The sequence below is a fragment of the Gymnoscopelus microlampas genome, assembly GCF_963454915.1.
Source record: "Gymnoscopelus microlampas genome assembly, chromosome: 4".
Lineage (NCBI taxonomy): Eukaryota > Metazoa > Chordata > Actinopteri > Myctophiformes > Myctophidae > Gymnoscopelus > Gymnoscopelus microlampas.
This window is the reverse complement of record NC_139941.1, coordinates 51,500,872-51,524,651: the sequence shown is the minus strand read 5'-3', so window position 1 is coordinate 51,524,651 and position 23,780 is coordinate 51,500,872. Positions and strand designations below refer to the sequence as shown.

At 41.0% G+C, this 23,780-nt stretch overlaps 3 protein-coding genes across 3 annotated transcripts in view; all 3 read left to right on the top strand.

The window, feature by feature from the left end:
• Positions 1–1,675, top strand: part of klf9 (Kruppel like factor 9) — a 6,543-nt gene extending 4,868 nt beyond the window's left edge. The window contains exon 2 of the mRNA XM_084054897.1: positions 991–1,675. Within this exon, the coding sequence (XP_083911023.1) occupies positions 991–1,280 (290 nt within the window). The 3' untranslated portion in view covers positions 1,281–1,675. The remainder of the gene's footprint in view (positions 1–990) is intronic.
• A 6,216-nt stretch (positions 1,676–7,891) lies between these two features.
• On the top strand, positions 7,892–11,939 carry LOC311043646 (E3 ubiquitin-protein ligase TRIM47-like). The gene is made up of 5 exons (XM_084054957.1): positions 7,892–8,213; positions 8,690–9,030; positions 10,231–10,317; positions 10,771–11,004; positions 11,541–11,939. Exons 1-5 carry the CDS (start codon positions 7,934–7,936, stop codon positions 11,799–11,801), a joined length of 1,203 nt encoding a protein of 400 aa, XP_083911083.1. The 5' UTR covers positions 7,892–7,933; the 3' UTR covers positions 11,802–11,939.
• A 1,975-nt stretch (positions 11,940–13,914) lies between these two features.
• Positions 13,915–22,029, top strand: LOC311043647 (E3 ubiquitin-protein ligase TRIM47-like). The gene is made up of 5 exons (XM_084054958.1): positions 13,915–13,949; positions 17,390–18,006; positions 19,282–19,368; positions 20,064–20,297; positions 21,533–22,029. Exons 2-5 carry the CDS (start codon positions 17,431–17,433, stop codon positions 21,800–21,802), a joined length of 1,167 nt encoding a protein of 388 aa, XP_083911084.1. The 5' UTR covers positions 13,915–13,949; positions 17,390–17,430; the 3' UTR covers positions 21,803–22,029.
• The last annotated feature ends 1,751 nt before the right edge of the window (positions 22,030–23,780 follow it).

Sequence of the window (23,780 nt, the reverse complement as noted above, 5' to 3'; positions counted from 1 at the left end):
CTATTTGAAAATAGCTGATCTACAAGCTCACAACGCGTCGCGATGCGACGCGTTGTGAGCTTGTAGATCGTCTATTTTCAAATATTTAGTACTTTTACTTTTGGTACTTTAAGTACATTTTGATGCCAATACTTTTGTACTTTTACTCAAGTACATTTTTTATTCTGGACTTTTACTTGTAACAGAGTAGTCTTATATTGCAGTATTGGTATTTTTACTTAAGTAAAGAATTTGAGTACTTTTTCCACCCATGCATGTAAATGCAGACAATATTACACCAGCAACAAAGATTACATTTCGTTGCTGTCGGACAGAAACCTCTTATGTCCATATTCAAACTTTTAGTGTTTTTTTCTTAAATTAACGCCCCTACTTGATCACACTACAGCGTCACACAAAAACATCAGAAGTAGCAGATCTACAAGCTCGAAACGTGGAGCGAAGCGGCGCGCTTTGAGCTTGTAGATCTGCTACTTTCGCTATTTTTGAATTTGAATCCTGAAATGTAATATGTTTTGGACATATGAGGTTTCCACCTGACCGAGACAATATATAGAACAATGCTTATTTCTAATGATATGGATGTGGATTACTCATGCAATACAAAAAAAAGTAAAAGGTGCAAGTCAACAGCAAAACAAATAAAAAATAAATTAATAATAGACCAAATAAGTGACACTATGAATTCAACTACAATTTATTTTATAAAACAAAACAACATAAATGACTACCCCATTTAGAGTTAAATGAAAGCATGTTAATAATATTTGTCCATATATCTGTTTCTGTCTAACCTTTTGCCATTTCTCTCCCTCTTTCTTGCTCAATTGTGTGTTTGTGTTGGTATATTTGGTACGTGTGTGTGTGTGCGTGTGCGTGTGTGTGTGTGTGTGTGTGTGTGTGTGTGTGTGTGTGTGTGTGTGTGTGTGTGTGTGCGTGTGCGTGTGCGTGTGCGTATGTGCGTGTGCGTGTGCGCCTATTTTCCTCCAGGTGAGCGCCCGTTCGAGTGCACCTGGCCGGACTGCGGCAAGAAGTTCTCGCGCTCGGACGAGCTGACGCGCCACTACCGCACGCACACGGGCGAGAAGCGCTTCCGCTGCCCGCTCTGCGACAAGACCTTCATGCGGAGCGACCACCTGACCAAGCACGCCCGCCGCCACGCCGGCTTCCATCCCAGCATGCTTCAGTGCTCCTCCAGCGGCGCCGCCGCCAAGAGACGGCGGTGCTCCGTGTCCGTCTCCTCCACCGACTCTGGAGACCAGAGCCCCGCCGGGCTGTGAATGAAACACGCATGTAATAATAGTTTATAGCAGTGGTTCTCAACCTGTGGGTTGGGACTCCCAGGCCAGGGGGTTCCCCCCAGTGCCCACATGATGTTTTTGGGGGGGTCCCCAGATGACAGTGAAGTGACAATTTAAGGACTTTTAAGACCTTTTTAAACGTAAAAAAAAAAGAAAAGTAAAGAGGCCATTAACTGCATCAAAAGTAATCAGCAAACTATAGTATACTATAAAAACTGGTCAAACGTTGGCCAAATTGTCAAATAATATAATATATTTTATATCATATTATATTATATTTTTTTAATAGCTGATCTACAAGTCAAACGTTTGACGTTCGGTCATATCGGTCCTAAGAAGTCACCCGTTTGCCGTCTTGAGAGTGAGAATGCGTAGCTTGGGATTCAGACTGCTCCGCTACGTTCGGCGGATTTCTTTTTCTCACTCGCTATACAGTCTGGAAAGCCTCCTATTTCCTTTCACAGCACGAGTGAAAACGACTTGCGGCTTTTGATTGTTTTTTTTGGGGGGGGGGGGGGGGTGTTGTCCAACGTAAAACTCGAGTCACTTCCTGACTTGCCTACGTAATTGAAATACGAGTCAAATAGGAGGCTGGCCAGACTGATAAGCCAAGTGAGGAAAAAAAAATCTGCCTAACGTAGTGAATCAGACTGGATCCCAGGCTAGAGAATGCGTTGCACACACCAATACAAACGTGTGGTATATAATGTGTATCTCCCACACAAATGCCACATAGTTGGATCGCTGCCTTCTCAATGCCACGGACTGACGCTAGTTAATGTATGTGTTCAGTACTTTAGTTGCCTGAACTTACCTGACTGTTCTATCATTTGCCTTTACCCACTAAGTTATGACATACGCATTACTGATCATATATTTATCAAAACTCTCATTGTGTAAATATTATGTGAAAGCACCAATATTCCCACATACAATATATATGTCAAGGTATTTGGTAAAGAATATACTGTAACATGAGGGGCGCTCGGGTGGCACAGTGGTAAAGTACCTGCCCACCACCGCTGAGTGTAGGGGTTCGAATCCACCGTGGTGCACCCGGCTTCGTCGAGCGTCCGTACGAACACAATTGGCCCGTGTTCGGGGGAGGGAAGTGATATTCGTCACTGATATTTGCCTACGGGCTGGGGACTGCACCTGTGTTGGGCGGGAGGAGTAGGACTGATGCTCTATACCAGGGGTCTTCAACAGGGGGTCCGGGACCCCTAGGGATCCCCAGAGTTACTACAGGGGGTCCGCCAAATCTTTGTGTGATATGATTTCCTTTTTTTTTACCTTAACCACTTGAACCCTAGCATCCTCTTTTGTGAGAAGAACTTTAGCCAAAAAATAGCAGATCTACAAGCTCACAACGCCTCGCGCTGCGAGGCGTTGAGAGCTTGTAGATCTGCTATTTTTGGCTAAAGTTCTAAAGAGGTGTAGGTGTAGAGGAAAAAAAGAGCAGACCAAGTAAACAAAAAAAGTTGAATATGAAACACAATTTTATACAATATAGAGGGGGTCCCTGCTTCATCTCTCTCTCAGCTAGGGGGTCCTTGGGCTGAAAACGTTGAAGACCCCTGCTCTATACGTCCTCTCGGTGGGGGCTCCTCACTAGCGAGGTGAGTCAGTAGGATACGACAGCAGTGACAACACAGAAATGTGTGTGGGGAGGAATTAATTGGCGTAACGGCTAAATTGGGGAGAAAAAAAATAGGTACGAAATATTTGCCCAGCCCTAGTTTTAGGTGTTTGAAAAGTTTCCAGGGAAATAAATGTAGTTTGTTTTCACGTACAGAATAAAGCCATAAACTCTGTATACTTACAGTACAACAGCCTCTTTAAAACCAAAAATGTTCCCACTTTCCACAATTTTTCCTAATCTTGCTTTCCTTGTGAGGACTCACATTAGTTGGTTCTCACAAGGAGAAAAAGTACACACACACACACACACACACACACACACACACACACACACACACACACACACACACACACACACACACACACACACACACACACACACACACACACACACACACACACACACACAGTTAACTTGCCACTGCAAGACAAGGTGAATGTATAAACATTGTTATCATGTAAATAGATTGAATTAACTATTTTGTCAGATATTATAGCTTATTGTACTCAACTAGAGGGTAATGATAAGGCAACGTTTATGATATGGAGAATTAATGAGCGTGGAAATTTCATTTACTTCTGCAATTAATTTAATCAGGTTTACTGTTGTGGATGATAGACTATATAGCCTACATGTAGCTGTTTTTTCTCAACTTGAAAATGAATGATATCATTGCATTAAAGCAGCACTATGTATCCTTCTCCACCCCGGATTTGAACCCGGTTTCCTGCGCAAGTGCTGACATTGTTTTACCATTGAGCCAATAGAGCCTGCCTGCTTGCTCAGAGGATACATTGAATCTTGACCATCAGGTCAAAATTCCTGTCAGATCCTGTGTCAACAGGACCTTTGACACGATCTAAATCTAAAGTCTCAATAGAAGAGCAGGGAGACTAAAGTTATATTGTATTAACACACTCTACCATACAGATTGGACAAAATAAAATGATATTCATTATAAAAAAAGTTAGATAGTGCTGCTTTCACAGACTTTTATTTTGTTTTACAGTAATTGTACCAAATAGTTATCTGTTGTTTCACCTGGTCATGATACAAAACAAAACCTCATGAAATGATGTTTTTTTTAGTTTTTACAATATTGTACTTAATAAGCGGGAATCTGAACATTGGAATCTTCTTTTATGCCTACCATACATACGGTGAAGGGAACACAGTACGATTCTTTACAGTTAATTTAACTCTGAGAGTGTACACATTTAACCAAATGGACCCTTATGTGTACACTCTCAGAGTTCAAAATGGATGAGTTATCACTGAGGATGTTACTGTGAAAGAGTGACTTATGGGTCCTAACTCACACAAAGAGGGCGTTGTGCCCTTTTCAAGTTTTGCCAACGGCACCAATTTCTGTGCACTTGAACGGATAACTTTTATTTTAACTATTGCCACTTCCTGGTGTTCGTAATAATTCATAACAATATCATTGTCAGGGGATAGTAATGTTATGCAAGTTTACCGCCCCCTGGTGGTAACTTGGAAGCACAACATGTAGCACAGGAAAATAAGGTTTTGTGTAGGCCTAGTAAATCTTTATCCAACTTTGACAAATCTTACAAGCATTTCTCACGCTTGTGAATTATTGTATAACAATAATTCATCGGTCATGTAGTATGTATGCATATGTCTGGCAAAAAAAAATGTATTTAATATTTTTGTTGTGTTGTTCATTTCTTTGATGAAAATATTTTGTATACTGCTAATGGGGCTAAGAGGTTTTGACACTTATTTGCCACGGAAATGTATCATAAGTGTTGAAGTAGTGTATAAAGTTAGATATTGTTAAATACGCAAAACTCAATCTGTAAATATGTATTATGATGATCAATGCTGTCTTAGTTTTTTTTTTATTAACAGCATTACATGGCAACTGTGATCCTATGTCAGTGCCTTTCACAGTGAGAAGATGTTATTTTTGACGCTATACTGTACTGTAATCCAGTGGTTCCCAAACTGGTCTGGACTCCTAGGGGGTCCACCAAATATATATTTTTTCGGGGGGTCCCCGATGTTAATGTGCAAAATTGTTTTCACACCCAACAGTAAAAAGAAACAACAACATATAGTATAAGTGTATACAGGGTATAGCTGCACATTTCTAAAGTTACAATTTAATAACTGACCTTTTTAAATACCAAATTGGCCAAATAGTCAAATACTAGGTAAGAAAGAGGCAAACATTGTGAAAATAGCCCATCTACAAGCTCACAACGCCTCGCAATGCGAGGCGTTGTGAACTTGTAGTTTGGCTATTTTCACAATATTTATCTGTGGAACCGAGTCAAACTATGCCTATACAATTAAGTGCTTGTCAGGGTGGGGGGTCCCCAGTTCAAATATGATTGTTTTGGTGGGGTCGCGGCCTGAAAAGTTTGGGAACCCTTGCTGTAATCAGGGAACGTTATCATCACAGACCCTGCGATTTATCATCACAATGTTCATAGCTCTGTAATTACTGCTCAGAAACCTTTTAACATTAAAATGACTTTCGTTTCTTAATGACACTCTCTGAAGTTCATCCTTACACGCCAAGTCACACAACCATTTCTATAACACTGAGGAGCAAGGTTTTAAGCCACATGCATGAACCCTAGCGCCCCTGTGGCGAACATTCGGCGGAAAATAGCAGATGCAACAGCTTGTAGATCGGCTTTTTTCTGCCAAAGAGATTTGATGTCGAGGGAAAACGGTATTGGACCTTGCATAGACACCTGGGGGACAACGGACAACAAAGTATATCGTCTATGTCGGGTGTCCAAAACTGTTACTTCTCAGGATGCAAATGCAAAAATAGCAAATGTAGCAGATCTACAAGCTCGAAACGTGTCATTTTGCTCCGCATTTCGAGCTTGTCGATCTGCTGCATTTCATGCTTTTGGTGTGACATTGTAGTATGATCAATAGTGCAGGAACAAACCCTCAAAAACAGCCTTAGTTTTTGAGATTCCGCGTCCCTTACACGGGGTAGAACAAAATGTTACGTCGTTTTTTTTCATATCATTAAGATGTCTTCACGAAATGGATTGTTACAAGTTGTACTTTTACTGCAAAAGTCGTGAAATTCTTCCATAAAGGGAATGCCAAGTTTTCCACATACTGGTTGGATTTACATCATATTTGCACAGATTGTCTACAAGGTAGGACCCCTACACCCAAAGCAACCAGAACAATATGTTAAAATAGGCTTGTATTGTGAATCAGCAGGGTTTTATAGGCTCTTAGGCCTTGATAAAGGCAGACATATACAAGTATTTTTCCCGAGTTACTTCTAATCCTGATCTAGTAATACAGTAAAATGCCTACAAATACAACCAAATGACTGCTTAATAACAGGGAATACAATTTGACACCAGTGTTTTACCCAGCCACTTCTTATTCATATGGAATCTATGATTCTCAGGTAGGCCTGATATCTCTACACCTCACCTCACCTCGCATCAGGAATGACATAATATTGTTCTATAAGCACAAACAGCCTAAATGCAATATGGCTTAAGTAGGCCTACATAATGCAGAAAACACAACTTATTCTTAATGAATAATCATCAATCATCAGCTTATGGAAAACTATTTGGCCCCGGTCAGTCTAGCCTGGGCAGCATTCCATTTCGGGTATATGATCCGGTCGGGAGCGGAAGTAAAAAAAATAAAAAGTGGCCGGATGGGCAGAACCGGAAAGACGTCTCACCCCAAAATAGGTCTGTCCTAATAAAATCCTTGATGCAGCATAGTTTAGCTTATTTTTTAAATGTAAATGTGCGTGCACTATCCGGAGACTATTTAGCGTCGGTGTTATCCCACGGGGAAATTCTATTCCATTTAAATAGGGATTGGGGAACCAAAACAAAGTGGCACCGCAAAACCGGATGGGCAGAATCCGGAAAGAGGATTCTTTTTTCTTTTTTTTTTCAGTAGGCGTGGCCTAGACCGGATCATATGTTGTCTTCTGGAACGCAGACCAGGCTTTCCTCCGAGGTGGAAAGACTGGTGATGCGAGGTTACGGTCAGTCAGTTCCCCCACACTGCTCAAAAAAGTAAATAAATATATGAAATTGAGAATAAGCTGCTGATTGATGATTATTCATTAAGAATGGCACACGGCTCTACTTAACCGATACTGACATGATACTGACATGACATGGACATGATACTGACATGATACTGACATGACATGGACATGATACTGACATGATACTGACATGACATGGACATGATACTGACATGATACTGACCAGATACTGACATGATATGGACATGACACTGACATGACATGGACATGATACTGACATGACACTGACATGACATGGACATGATACTGACATGACACTGACATGACATGGACATGATACTGACATGATACTGACATGACATGGACATGATACTGACATGACATGGACATGATACTGACATGACATGGACATGATACTGACATGACATGGACATGATACTGACATGATACTGACATGACATGGACATGATACTGACATGACATGGACATGATACTGACATGACATGGACATGATACTGACCAGATACTGACCAGATACTGACATGATATGGACATGACACTGACATGACATGATACTGACCATGATACTGACATGATACTGACACGACACACACACACACACACACACACACACACACACACACACACACACACACACACACACACACACACACACACACACACAGAGAGAGAGAGAGAGAGAGAGAGAGAGAGAGAGAGAGAGAGAGAGAGAGAGAGAGAGAGAGAGAGAGAGAGAGAGAGAGAGAGAGAGAGAGAGAGAGAGAGAGAGAGAGAGAGAACAAAGAACTTGTCACAGCTTGCCACTGGCCCAGGCCCATGTCTTCTGCTCTCTCTTTCACTGAAACGAAACCTATCTCTGCTTCTCTTGTTCTTCCCTGTGTTTCTGTCATCAGTGCTTGTGTGAGAAGCCTACTCAGTAGCAGACCACATCAAACAGCAGCGATGGCTGAGGAGGACAAGGAGGCCAACATCTCTGTGTCTCAAGACCGCTTCACCTGTGCGATCTGTCTGGGTCTACTGAAGGATCCTGTGGCTCTTGCTTGTGGACACAACTACTGTATGGGCTGTATCAAAGTCTGCTGGGACCAGCAGGAGTCTGAGGAGAGGGCAGAATGCAGGTGCCCACAGTGCAGGATGACTTTCACTCCGAGGCCTATTCTCTGCAGAAACCCCTTGCTGGCTGAAATGGTGGAGAAGCTCCGTGGTACAGGCAGTGGTGGAAGTAGGCTATTCCGATTATTTACTTGAGAAAAAGTAAAAATACTACAATGTAGAAATACTATGTTTACACGTAAAAGTTCTGTATTCAAAACTTAAAGTAGAAAAGTGTTGGCATCAAAATGTATTTGAAGTACCGAAAGTAAAAATACCTCATCATAGAGCCAAATACAAAAAAAATAAATCAAAATCAGTTGAAAATAGTAGATTTTTAAAGCGAGAGTATAAAATAGGTCTCAATGTTATGTTAAATGTTTTGTAATAGTTATCTAAATCTGCCAAATGACTAGTAACTAAAGTTTTAGTTTTAGTGTTGTTAAAAGAGTAAAAAGTACAATATTAGTCTGTGAGATGTAGTGGAACAGAAGTATAAAGTTTTGACAGATGGAAATACCAAAGTAAAATACAAATAACCTCAATGTTACCGAATTACAGTACTTCAGTATATACTGTGCTGTTACTTTCCCCCATTGGGTTCAGGCGAGGAGACTCCACCTGTCGAGCGACAAGATGTCCCCCTCGGGGAGGTGGAGTGCACGGCCTGCATCGGGAGGAAACGCAAGGCCGACAAGTCCTGTCTGGACTGCCTGGAGTCCTACTGTGAGGCTCATTTGAACAGACACGAGGAGCTCCACTCGGCTAAAAGACACAAGGTGGTCGACGCGGTGGGTGAGCTGGAGGACAAAGTCTGCTCCAAGCACAACAAACCTCTGGAGGCGTGGTGTCGCACCGACAAAGTGTGTGTCTGTCCGCTGTGCATCATAGACGACCACAAGGGCCACGACATCATCATGGCAGCTGCAGCCAAGACTGAGAAACAGGTAGGGCATACAGCTGTTTTTGTGGTCTGGAGATCTAGTTTATTAATCAAGGCAAAGCTTGGTAAACTTAAGTATATAGCGCATCTTCGACATTTGAGTCTCAAAAACGCTATAAATATCATAACAGATTGGTCATGCATGAAGGCAATTACATTATACACACACACACACACACACACACACACACACACACACACACACACACACACACACACACACACACACACACACACACACACACACACACACACACACACACAGCATTGGTGAGGACCAATTACATGAAGATAGGTTGAAATGGGTGAAGTCGTCCTTTAATGTTTTTGGAGTCAAATGACTTTCAAGTGTTTGAAGTAAATGGAGTGATTTGCGTATCACAGACTGAGGTTACTTTGACTTACACACATAGAGAGAGAGAGAGAGAGAGAGAGAGAGAGAGAGAGAGAGAGAGAGAGAGAGAGAGAGAGAGAGAGAGAGAGAGAGCGCTTTGTAAAGGTAAAACAGCCAATGTGGGGAGATGAAAAACTGAGAATTGTGTTATTTTTGCAACATTATTTATCAGACATGGTCACGGATGGTTTGTTGTCAATTACTGTCTTCCTGAGGAAGACAGCAATTGTCGAAACGTTGGTTTCTTATCATTAAAACTTTCTGCATCGTGGCTAAGAGTTGTGCGGCCTCATCCTTATCAACATAGATGTCAGTGAGGCTTCGTCCACACGTACACGGGTATTTTCATAAACGTAGATATTTCGTTTTCGTTTTTGAAAACCTCCGCGTCTACACGGCCCTGTTTAAAAAAATCTCTCTGTCCACACGACAACGGCTAAGTCTGTCACGACCCATGCAAAAACTCTGTTTACCGTGTCCACACGGGAACACATAGCCGGAGTTTTTAAAAATCTACACTGTGGCAGGAGTTTTCCAAAAGATGCGTTTACATGGAGCAAAAACGCGTTTGCGTGTGGACGAACCCCCCAAAACGCATATAAAAAGCTACGTTTATGAAAATACCCGTGTACGTGTGAACGAAGCCTGAGTCACCTGAAAAAAGCCACCATCCATCCATGCACCCACTGACACTCACTCGTATGCAATTGCACCTCAGATGACCCTCACCCACCCGTATGCACCCTCAGATCCCCCTCAATTGATGTAGAGGCACATTGTAACGTTACAGTATATTCCTCTTATCCACAGAGTGAATTAAGTACAAGTTTCAAGCAACAGATTACAAAGCAAGAGAAGGAACTGGAAGAGTTAAGAGGGGCCGTGGAACCTTTTAAGGTGAGTACAGCATAATTAATTATATTATTCTATATTTATAAATAAGTAGGCCTAATTAACTCATTGTGTATTATATCCATAGTAGAGTTGTACAATATAAAACTGAGAAAGAAATGTTTGGCTCCCTTAGAGATGTAGAAAAATGACAATGAAATTGGGCATTTAGTATTTTTTTAAATATCAATAACAGAATCACACAAAATAACACATTTAAATTCATATTAATGAAAATGTTATATATTAAATACCAAAATCATTCTAAAGTGTATAAAAATGTGTGGCACAACCTAGGATTATCAGAACGTAGATCAAACTAAATTCACTTCTGCAACATAACACATGTTCTAGTGAAAGGAATAGAAAACAACTAAAAAGATAAAGTGAGACATTCAATATAATGTACCAGTAGTTGTTTTGTAAACTACCTAAATGATACAGTATGTTTCTTAACAGGATTCTGTGAAGGCATCACTGGATGCCAGTGACAAGACCTTCAAGGAGTTGATCACCTTCCTAGAAACAAAGTGCTCAGAGTTGAAGGAGTTGATTAAAGCTCGAGAGCAAGTCAATCTGAGTGAAGCTGTTCTGCTTGAGGGAAGGCTGGTGAATGTCCTTGAAACGCTGAAGCAGAAGGATGATGAACTGGACCAACTTTTTCACACTGAGGATCCTATTCATTTCCTACAGGTAATGCTGCCATCATCATCACTTTGATTCAAGAGTTACATCAGTACGTTAATGAATATCTACATTTTCATGCTTGGTGTATTTTGCGAAACATGGGACATTTCAAAGTAATTTCATTTTCTGCTGAAAATAAATCCTTCAAGTTAAGACCCAACCCACAAACAAACACAAACAATGCATCTGAGTTATTATTACCCAACCCAAGTTGTCTCCACATGGAAGCTACTACCAGTACCAACTGGCCTTTGGTGGTGGCTGGAGGACATAAAATCAGTTAATATCCTTTGGTTCAAACACATTGAAATGCAGGAAGGCATGCTGACGCAAAGTTCCCCAAAAGCCTTCAACACGGCCATGGCAATCACATCAACAGTCACAATATGTCTTATGCCATTGATTGCCCGGCCCGCATACTATTTTAAATGGCTAATATGCATGATGTACTGTAGCCTCTTGTTGGGATAACCTCTGCAAGTTTAGAAGTCAGTAGCCTATATCTAAACTGATTGCCATCCTTTTTCCCTTTACATTTATAGAATCTACCATCTCTCTGTACTGAAGATCTGCTCATCAACATTGGCTCTCACACTTCCTTGGGGGATATAGAGAAATTACTCTCCAACTTAAATCAACATGTGTCAGAATGCCTCAAGATGGACTTTAACAACATAGCAAGTGAGGGTAAGAGGCTGTCTGTCTGTCTCAAGCCGGTGCCGCCCTCTGTGGCAATAAGATGGGATGCCTGTTGGGAGTGCGGCAAGCCCGGACACCAACAAAGGAACTGCTGGTACAAATAAACGGGGATATGCGGACCCCTATTCCCACCGCTGGCCCAAAGTCACCAGACCAGGCCCGTTGTCCAGCGGGGGGGGGGGGGGGGGGGGGGGGGAGATCCCGACAGCACAGCCAGGGGGAGGGGCTCCATTCCCCAAAGGAGTAGACGACAGTGGTACTCCAGCGGTACTTTGGAACTACACCGTCTGTTTGTCATTTCCGTTCACAAAAAATATTTGTATCTATTAAAAAATATCTTTAACATCTTTGAATTCCCATTTCTGATAAGCAGCAAGGCATATATGATTAGACTAATTTGACTTAAGGTATAGGACAAACTTACTCACGACTGCAAAGACTAAATGGAAGCGGGGAGGGGGCGGGACATCCACTTTAGTCGCAGATCGAAAATACAAAATAAAACCCCACTGTGTGATTGTCCTTTATATACATTTTTTTGTACATTTTGTACATAGCAGATGGGATTCTATACAGTATCAGAATTATCTTTAATACCTGGATATTCTTCTATGGTGAAGGGAACACAGTAGAATCATTCATGTCAATTGAACTCTGAGAGTATACACATTTCACCAAGAGTCCATTTAGTTGCATTTGTACACTCTCTGGAGCTGGAGCATTTGTACACTACTCTGAGTTACAAATTGATAAATTAACACTGAGGATTTTAGTGTGAAAGAGTGACTTAAGCCCTAATTTACAAAAGAAAGGCATTGTTGCCAACAGCACCAATGCTGTATACTTGAATGGATGACTTTTATTTTAATTATTACCACTTCCTGGTGTTCATTTTGTCAGGGAATAATGTTATGCATGGGCCTATGTTGCTTCTTAGCTGGTGGTAAAATGGTGGTAAAATGGAAGCACAACATTCACAGGGCAACAAGGTTTTGTGCTATCCAACTGTTTCTTGGCTGTGTGTTTTCCACTTCCTGTCGGATTTCATTGGATATCATTAGTCATCTGACCGGTTTCATTGGATTTCATTGGATCAAAAGACAGGAAGTGGAACACAGTGAAAAGCCTAGGAAACAGGTGGATAGAATAATTGTCTTTATCCAACTGACGAATCTTACTGGCATTTCACATACTTAAAATAATCCACTTGTTTTATGCTATTTCGTTGATGAAAATCTTTTAAACTTCTAATGAGGAGAGGTTTTGACACGGAAATGTATCAGTAGTGTATAAAATGATATTAAGAAGTTAGTTAAATACACAAACTAAATCTGTAAATGTGTATTATGATGATCAATGCTGTTTTAGTTTTTATCAGCATTACATGGCAACTGTGATCCAAAGTCTATGCCTTTCACAGTGTGAAGTTGTTGTTCTTTACGCTACTGTACTGTAATCAGGGAAGTGGGAACGTTATCATCACAGACCCTGCGATGTATCACAATGTTCATAGCTCTGTAGTTACTCAGAAATGTTTTGACATTAAAATGACTTTTATTTCTTAATAATGCTCTCTCAACTTCATCCTTACAATCCATGTACAACCATTTCTACTACTGGTGCTCATAGTTTTTAAGGATAAGTTCACTTAAAGGTGTAGTGTAAGTACAAAATACAGTTTAAGGGATTACAACCAGGAAAAGTCAACACTCAGACTGTATCAAGTATCATATCATGATAGATATATCGATATAATGCCGATATATTGCCCAGCTCTAAAAGTCTCAACCCCACAAACTTCGTTGTCCAGACTACGACAGACTGAAAGTGGAATAAAGTCAGGGGATACGTTGATTTGATTGAATATGTTATTAGACAGAATTGTAAAAACAGCAGGAGACTAAATTAAACACTTTGTCTAAAAAGATAACAACAAAAAAGTCCTTGCGGTCTTGTTTCCATTAAGGGCCCTACTCCTAGGTATTCAATTCATCAACAACATATAAAATAGCACCAAAACATTCAACATGCTTAAATCATGAGAATGATCTATAGCATTTTTCCCCGATTATTATGTACCACCTTAAGAACTGTGTGAGTAATATGCACCTGCCACCTTAAGTGTGCAATGCATTGTGGGGCGGTCATTCATGCCCGTGTCATCAGCGGAGCGGTGAATGCAAGTTAACCTGCTTCCAACTTTCTATCCTTGTGCAGCACTGCAGTGCGCGTCTTTGACTCACTAGGCTACTGTAAGTGCATTATTTGGTTCAATGATGTCTGCTGTATTCATTTACCATGATGATTATTTGAGTTTCTGTATGTTTAATTATTTCGGGTCTGTCGCTGGGTTGATTGACAGTGATTGATGGCATCATTCCTTTTCAGTTAGTTCCTAGCCCTGAAACATGAGTGTCATATCATGACAGTCATGGCACAACTTGTTTCTGGTTTTTGAGCTTTCTCCATTTACAACCCGTACATCTACATAAAACGTTCAGATTTCAAATATAAAGTGCTTATCTCATGGCCACGGATGTAACAAGTTAAAACGCTAAGGTATAAATACCCGTATTTTCCGTATTCAATAGAAAGCATTTTAATCTTAGCGGCGACCATTTTCTCATAGAGTTATAATGTATCAGAGTGCAATACACCTCCCAACCGATAGGGGCGCGTAGTTGAAAGCATATGGAGAAAATGTATAGTAATGGCCACCGATCGGATTCAAATGCTTGTTATTGAACAATACGGACGATACGGGTACTTATATCCGAGCGTTTTAACTTGTAGCATCCGTGGCCGTGGGGTCAGCACTTTATATCTGAAATCTGAAGGTTTATATAGATGTACGGGTTATAAATGTAGAACATTCAAAAACCAGGAACAAGTTGCGCCATGACGCTTGTGACAGACGAGCGTCATTTGAATCATGGCTAGTTAGTTGAGTTCCCTACATTGCGTGCCTTAAGTACACCTCCTTTATATTTATGTAATGTCGTATAACAGAGTGTATTTGGGACCGGAGTGCACATGTATGTGTTAACTACAGGTAAAGCAATTGTTTAAGCACTTTGTAGTAGCATATGGCAGCTCTGAATTGTTTGGCCATGGGGTGTATTTAAGCAGGGGGGCGGGGTCGTCTGTCTGAGGGAGAAATGATACTTAGTACTTACTACCTCCCCTTTTAGCCTCCTGAAAGGTGACTTTTCACTTCAGGGCTGTTTTAAATGAGCCCAGCGAACTGACATTAAGGAGTACTGTTGTACTGACAATTGGAAAATAAAGTAAAAATACCTCAACATTTTACTTCAGTACAGCACTTGAGTAAATGTACTAAGTTACTTTACACCACTGGTAAATTGGTTTGTGTTTGATGTTAGCAGCTTGTATGGAAAGGTGTTGTTAACTAAGGTGTATGATGAAGTTAATGCACTTATTGTAGATGAGTGATTATGTATATCTGACCATATACTGGGATATCATAGGCCTATGTATGGGATTTGTACTCATTATTAATATTATTGTTTTCATTGCAGAACCATACTCATTCATAGTCACACTCAGTGCTTGACCATTCAACCACCATTAATTCTGCAAACCCATGCCTTTGCATGCCTGTGTCACCCTGTCCCTACAACCTAAGTAGCCCCTTTCGGGACCTTGTTTACCTTTTTTGTATTTAGGAAGGCGGTATCCAGGGTCCCTTGACAGTCAATCCACTCTCCCATGTACCCGCTGATACCACTGTCTGGTCCTGGGCAAATATAACGTCGCTTAAAGGTAGGGTAAGTGATATTTTTTGGTTAAAACTAAAAGTATTTTGTTAAAAGGTTAAATCACTATATTCTGATAGTAATCATTGCCATAGAGTGTTTGTTCAGTAACAGGAGTCTCCATGTCTCTCCAGCTCTTTAATAAACAGAAAATACATTTTTCGGTAGGTGTCAAAATCTCAGCCAATCAGGAGAAAGTACCCATTTTTAAGCTTCATTTTTATAGTGTTCCAGTTCCATTTTTGTCTGCTCATTTCTTAGTGTCATCACTTCAAATTCCACTTGTTTAATCTATATCCTGATTGAGTTCTCTATCCTGATTGGATAAAATTGGAAATGAAACTGAAACGAAAATGTATTTTGTGTTTTCTAAAGAGCTGGAGAGACAAGGAGACTCCTTTTACTGAACAAACACTCTATAGCAATGAGTACTATCAGAATATAGAGTAATTTAACACTTATTTTAACCAAAGAAAATCACTTACCCTACCTTTAAGTGTTGCAGAGATTTTTCAAAGATGCCATCAAATGCAGTAGGCTCCATACGGAAACATGCATTAATCGGCACTGATTGACGTTGCCGTTTAAATGTTTTAATCATTTTTTAAAACTTAAGCTTCTCTCTTTCCCACTTCCCATGTCCTGCCTCCCCGCGTTGTGATTGGACATTAAACATGTACGAGCTCAGCCAAGGCAGAAACGTAGGACACGCAGCTAGCCAATCACAACGCAGGGACGCGGGACATTGGAAGGTGGGAAGAGAGAAGCTAAAGAAATGTTTAACAGCATGTATTGATATTAATGAAGGCTTCCATTCTGGTCAGGGTGCTGATGTCGTGCATGTTGGCTCACTAGAAACACTCCATTTTGGTTCCCAAATGGCCCCTTATGGTGGGTGTGTAACTCTGAGAGTTATGGGGGTCCTTGAAAATAAGACAACCACTATGCCACACTAAGGGTGCGTTCGGAAATACAGCACTGAGCGCACTGGCCAATACAAACTAATAGGCGAGTGCGCTCCGGTGCGCAATTTCCGAACGCACCCTAAATGGAACAGAGAGAGCCTTAATTAGTATCATTTGTAACACCTGTGAAGGAAGTAAGGAAGGGGCCCAATTCATTCCCAATATGGCTGCTGTGCATAGAGCCTACAGTATTATAGGAGCTGAAACTAAAAGTTTCGAACGAGTAGGCGTAGGCCTGTCACAAATATTACATAATCGCCTAATCGCTATCATTTGAGATGATCGTTGAAAAATGTTCATACATTTTCAAACGTTTTCAAAACATAGCGTAAATAGCTGATCTACAAGCTTACAACACGTATTGTAAGCTTATAGCAGCTATTTCCGCTATTTTTACATTTTCATGAAAGTCACGTTCTGAAATCAGGCTCAAATAGAAGCTTCCCAGACTGAAAAGCTTCTATTTGATGAGAACAGAAAAGAGTAAAAGTCAGCTGAACAGAGCGAATCTGTCTGGATTCCAGGCTAGTAGTGGATATGGAGGCCAAACATCTTAACCACTAGCCCAAGAGGGAACCCCCTTGTCCAGAGGAGATATTAGGCCTTTGTTCAGGCAGAGGTTCTGAGCCACTGCTAGTTTTAAATCTTTTTTGCACCTTGTACAATAGACCAATTATTGGTTTACCAACATTGAGACTGGACGCACAGGTGATTGTTTCTTGCAATCAATTCCCAACATATTGTTTCGGGGTTTCGCTGGTTTCAGTTCATTCAACCTCCTCTTGTGTGTTGGCTCGTGAGGCGCGTCCTAGCGAGACATGACGTCGTCTGTTAAGGGGTCTATAGCCTGGTGTTGAATATGATTATGTCACCCTAGTGTTCTGCTCTCTTTTTCACTGAAACCAAACTCATCTCTGCTTCTCTTGTTCTCCCCTGTGTTTCTGTCATCAGTGCTTGTGTGAGAAGCCTACTCGGTAGAAGACCCCAAAAAAATGAGCGTGTCTCAAGACCGCTTCACCTGTGCTATATGTATGGGTCTACTGGAGGACCCCTCGACTATACCTTGTGGACACAACTACTGTATGGGCTGTATCAAAGCCTGCTGGGACCGGCAGGAGTCTGAGGAGAGGGCAGAATGCAGGTGCCCACAGTGCAGGATGACTTTCACTCCGAGGCCTGTGCTGTGCAGAAACCCCTTGCTGGCTGAAATAGTGGAGGAACTCTGTGGTACAGGTGAGGAAACCCCGCCCGTTGGTGTCCCTGCTCCCGGGGAGGTGGAGTGCACGGCCTGCATCGGGAGGAAACGCAAGGCCGACAAGTCCTGTCTGGACTGCCTGGCGTCCTACTGCGAGGCTCATTTGAACAGACACGAGGAGCTCCACTCGGCTAAAAGACACAAGGTGGTCGACGCGATGGGTGAGCTGGAGGAGAAGGTCTGCTCCAAGCACAACAAACCTCTGGAGGCGTGGTGTCGCACCGACAAAGTGTGTGTCTGTCCGCTGTGCATCATAGACGACCACAAGGGCCACGACATCATCATGGCAGCTGCAGCCAAGACTGAGAAACAGGTCTGTAGGTCTAGTTTATTAATCAAGGAAAAGCTTGGGAAACTTAAGTATGTTTGTCTTTGAAACATACATACATGCATACATACAGGGGCAGTGGTTCTCAAATTTGTATTTTGCCGCCAACCCGTCCCCCATATGAAAATATTTTGTGCCAGGGACTCCTATTCAATATTTGTATTAATATGCTTAAAAATTATTCCAACTTTTTTTTAAAGATCTTTTTGAAAATGGCAGATCTACAGTGCATGCTTCTGAGCTGGAGTAACGGCTATTTTCAAATGGCCAATGTACATATAGGATTCAAATTGTTATACTGACCCTCTTGAAAACTCCCATGGGGGGTCCCTGGACCCCACTTTGAGGACCACTGACAACTCTCGCTTCTACACAGAGCAAGGCATCACATTGTGACGTTGTGCTGTGTTGTGAGTGTGGACTATTTTTAATACGGCTGAACGCGATCGACTCATGTCTTTGTACAAACAAATTAAAGATCATGCATTTTAAGATAATATGAAAATAAGAAACAAATTAAAGATCATACACTTTAAGATAATATGAAATTAAAATACACAACATGTGACATGTGTAATCAGAATCAGAATCAGGTTTATTGTCACATCACAGGTTTACAAGGTAAAAAAGTGGGTGAAATTCGTTTATGTACATCATTCTGTCATAATTGTGTAATGTTATCTTTAATCTTTAAATAATGCATTTTCTCTGGAAAAACGCAATTTTCAACTTTCTTCATATACCTGTAAATGGTCCCCACTAAAGCTCATGATAAGTTGGTAGTATTTGTTTCCTACTCGTTCTGTGTCTGAGGACACTTCAGAAACCTGCCTACCAGTGACATCATCATTGGGCAGCATGCCAACTTTCCAGGAATAGACAGCCTGCATCTTCTATTGGCTTCGATTCCCCATCGATGATGTCACTGGTAGGCGGGTTTCTGAACTGTCCAAAGCCCTCCTCAGACGCAGACGGGGTAGAGAAAAAAGGTACCATATAATAATGAGTATTAGTGAGGACCAATTACACACAGATAGGTTGAAAATGGGTGAAGTCGTCCTTTAATGTTTTTGGATTTGACAGATAAAAAGTTGGCAGAGTCATGTGACTTTCAAGTGTATTGAAGTAAATGGAGTGATTTGCGTATCAGCACTCCGGGGTTACTTTGACTTTAAGAAAGAAAGATATTGGAATTCCCTCAAATGAAGTTGCAGCACATTTTGAATCAACAGTGTAACGTTATATTCCTCTTATCCACAGAGTGAATTAAGTACAAGTTTCAAGCAACAGATTACAAAGCGAGAGAAGGAACTGGAAGAGTTAAGAGGGGCCGTGGGACCTTTTCAGGTGAGTACAGAATAAGTCATTCTATTCTATATTTATGAATGAGTAGAATTAATTAACTTGTGAAGTGTATTATAGCTGTGCAACATAAAACTGAGAAAGGCATGTGAACATGTAAATGCTTTGGCATGTGGTGGGCCGTTATTCCAAGATTAAAAAAGTACATGAACCTGTCATATGTAATGCAACAGGTGATTGCAGACTATATTTTAGACATCAGCTAGTACAAAAGTAGCTTGTACAGTAAAAAAAAAAATTGCTCCCTAAAGGCCAGTCCACACCAATTCAACTCCTTGCAACATGCAACTACTTGCAAACATTCTTGCATTGGTATGGACTGTGGACTGGCCTTAAAACTGTTTTGTTGCAAGGAGTTGCGACTAGTTGCATTGGTGCGGTCTGGCCTCTAGAGATGCAGAAAAAATGACTGTTAAAATAGATGAAATTGGGCTTTTTGTATTTGGAAACGGAATAAAACAAAAATAATACTTAAATTCATATTAATTACATTTGTGTATGTTTAATACCAAAATAATTCTAAAGTGTATAAAAATGTGTGGCACAACGTAGGATTATCAGAAAGTAGATCAAACTAAATTCACTTCTGCAACATAACACATATGTCCTAGTCAAAGGAGTCCTAGTCAAAGGAGTAGGTAGTTTTGTAAACCTAAATAATACAGTATGTTTCTTAACAGGAATCTGTAAAGGCATCACTGGATGCCAGTGACGAGACCTTCAAGGAGTTGATCACCTTCCTAGAAACAAAGTGCTCAGAGTTGAAGGAGTTGATCAACGCTCGAGAGCGAGTCAATCTGCATGAAGCTGAGGAGCTTGAGGGAAGGCTGGAGGATGTTCTTGAAACGCTGGAGGAGAAGGATGATGAGCTGGGCCAACTTTCACACACTGAGGATCCTATTCATTTCCTACAGGTAATGCTGCCATCATCATCACTTTGATTCAAGACTTACATCAGTACGTTAATGCAGTGGTTCTCAAACCTTTTCATGTCAAGGACCCCCAAATTGACACTTATTAGCCCACGGACCCCCATTTCATAAGATATGCCAGGGACCCCCATAAGAGAAGATTTTTTACGGCTCTAGCAGTGACTCTCAACCATTTTAATTTCAAAGACCCCCTTGTTTGACATGCATTAGGGCTACAGACCCCCATTTAATGGTATTTCTATCACTTGGACCCCATTTATATTGTAAAATCTATGTCAGTTTAACTCTGAGAGTGTACAAATGGAACTGGTTCCATTTGTACACTCTCAGAGTTACAGACCCATAAGGGTCCATTTGGTGCCTAATCTATCATTTAGCTGGGGACCCCCTGGAACTCCCTCAAGTACCCCTGGGGGTCCCCGGACCCCACTTTGAGAACCAATGCATTAATGAATATCTACTTTAACATGTTTGCTGTATTTTGCGAAACATGGGACCAGGGACGTGCAGAGGGATTTGGAGAGGCAGGGGCTGGAATTTCAAAAGGGCATCTATTGTTTTTTTTTATAAACAATTACCAATTTCGATTGGGTTTTGGCCATTGTCGCCCGTTTTTCTTTAATAACACAGGCTAGGAAGGTCATTTCCACAGGCCTTACCGTCAGGCCGCTAGGGGCAGTTGAAATGTATTTTTTCTTTCAGTCTGGAGAGGGCACTTTTTTACCGACGGGTAAAAGGGGAGGGGCTCAAGCCCCCTCTCATGTCCATGTGTGCACGTGCATGCATGGGACATTTCCAAGTAATTTCGTTTTCTGCTGAAAATAAATCCTTCAAGTTAAGACAGTACCAAACCCACAAACAATAAATCTGAGCTATTATTACCCAACCCAAGTTGTCTCCACATGGAAGCTATTACCAACTGGCCTTTGGGTGGTGGCTGGAGGGCATGCAATCAGTTAATATTTAATATTGGTTCAAATACATCGAACTGCAGGGAGACTTCCTCACGCAAAGTTCCCCAAAAGTCTTCGACACGGCCATGGCCATCACATGTGAACAGTCACAATGTATGATGCCATTTCCCGCATACTATGTTAAATGGCTAATATGCAAGCCTCTTCCCACCAAGATGTAGCCTCTTGGTGGGATGACCTCTGCAAGTTTAGAAGTCAGTATATCTAAACTGATTGCCATCCCTTTTTCCTTTACATTTATAGAATCTGCCATCTCTCTGTCCTGAAGATCTGCTCATCAACATTGGCTCTCACACGTCCTTCGGGGGTATAGAGAAATTTCTCTCCAACATAAATGAACATGTGTCAAAATGCCTCAAGATGGACTTTGACGACATAGCAAGTGAGGGTAAGAGGCTGTCTGTCTGTCTCAAGCCGGTGTCGCCCAAAAAAACCCCTACGACAGTAATATGGGGTGACTGCTGGGGGTGCGGCAAGACCGGACACATGCGCAGGGACTGCTGGTCCTCATAAACGGGGATATGCGGACCCCTAATCCCACCGCGGCCCCAACGTCGCCAGTCCAGGCCCGTCGTCTAGCGCGGGGGGGGGGGGGGGGGGGGGGGACTCCGACAGCACGGCTAGGGGGGAGAGCCTCCATTCCCCACAGAAGTAGACAACAGCGGTGCTCTTTGGAACCACAGCCCCCGAATGCAGAGAAAGGAAGCTGTCATCCGTTTATTATTTCTGTTCACGAAAATATAATTCACTTTAACCCATTAAGACCTGGAACGCATCGGTTTCACTTTAGATGTCTTTGGCTATTCAAAAATAGCAGATATACAAGCTAATAGCGCGGCACCGAGTGCTGCGCTATTAGCTTGTAGATCTGCTATTTTTGAAAAATTGGTTTAAAAAAATAAATAAAATAAGAATCGCCTCAGGTCTTAATGGGTTAAAACATATCTTTGAATTCCCATTTTTTTATAAGCAGCAAGGCATATATGATTAGACTAATTTGACTTACGGTATAGGACAAACTTACGCGACTTCAAAGACTAAACGGAAGCGGGAAGGAAATCCGCTTTAGTCGCAGATCAAAAATACAAAATCAAACCCCAATGTGTGATTGTCCTTTTATATACATTTTTTTGTACATAGCAGGTGGGATTCTTTACAGTATCAGAATTATCTTTAATACCCGGATATTCTTCTATGGTGAAGGGAACACAGTAGAATCATTCATGTCAATTGAACTCTGAGAGTATACACATTTCACCAAGAGTCCATTTAGTTATATTTGTACACTTCTCTGAGTTAAAAATGTATACATTAACACTGAGGATTTTAGTGTGAAAGAGTGACTTAGGTCCTAATTTACAGAAGAAAGGCATTGTGCCCAAGTTTTGCCAACGGCACAATGCTGTATACTTGAATGGATAACTTTTATTTTAATTATTGCCACTTCCTGGTGTTCATGTTGTCAGGGAATAATGTTGCATGGGCCTATATTGCTTCTTAGTTCCACCTGGTGGTAAAATTGGAACATTCACAGGGCAACAAGGTTTTGTGTAATAGAATAATCGTCTTTACCCAATTGTGACAAGTCTTACTGGAATTTCACATACTTAAAATAATCTACTTGTTTTATTTTATTTCCTTGATGAACATATTTTAAACTTCTAAGTGTATAAAGTTAGATATAGTTAAATCCACAAACTAAATCTGTCAATGTGTATTATGATGATCAATGTTGTTTTAGTTTTATCAGCATTACGTGGCAACTGTGATCCAAAGTCAGTGCCCTTCACGGTGTGAAGTTCTTTTTTGTTGACGCTACTGTAGTCGGGGAACGTTATCGTCACAGACCCTGCAATGTATCACAATGTTCATAGCTCTGTAGTTACTGCTCAGAATTTTTTTGACATTAAAATTACTTTCATTTCTTAATAATACTCTCAAGTTCATCCTTACAATCCAACACAACCATTTCTACGACTGGTGCTCATAGTTTTTAAGGGTAAGTTCACTTAGAGGTAGTGTAAGTACAAAATACAGTTTAAGCAATTACAACCAGGAAAAGTCAACACTCCCAGACTGTATCAAGTATCATCATGATATAGATATATAATGCTGTTATATTGCCCAGTTCTAAAAGTCTCAACCCCACAAACTTTGTTGTCCAGACTACTACAGTACAGACTGTAAGTGGAATAAAGTCAGGAGATCAGTTGGTTGAAAGCAGTGTTGATTTTCATGTAGTTTTAGTCATAGTCTTTTGAATAAAATTTAGTTTTAGTCATATTCATCTTAGTCATAGTCATCTGAAATGTTTTAGTCTAGCTTTAGTTGACTAAATGTACAGTTTATTTAGTCGACTAAAATGTATTTTGGCAGGGATTGATGGCGTCGAAATGTCTGATTTTACACTTGTTTGCATGCTGAAAATAGCCGATCTACAAGCTCACGGCGCGTTGTGAGCTTGTAGATCTGCTATTTTCAAGCCCAAACG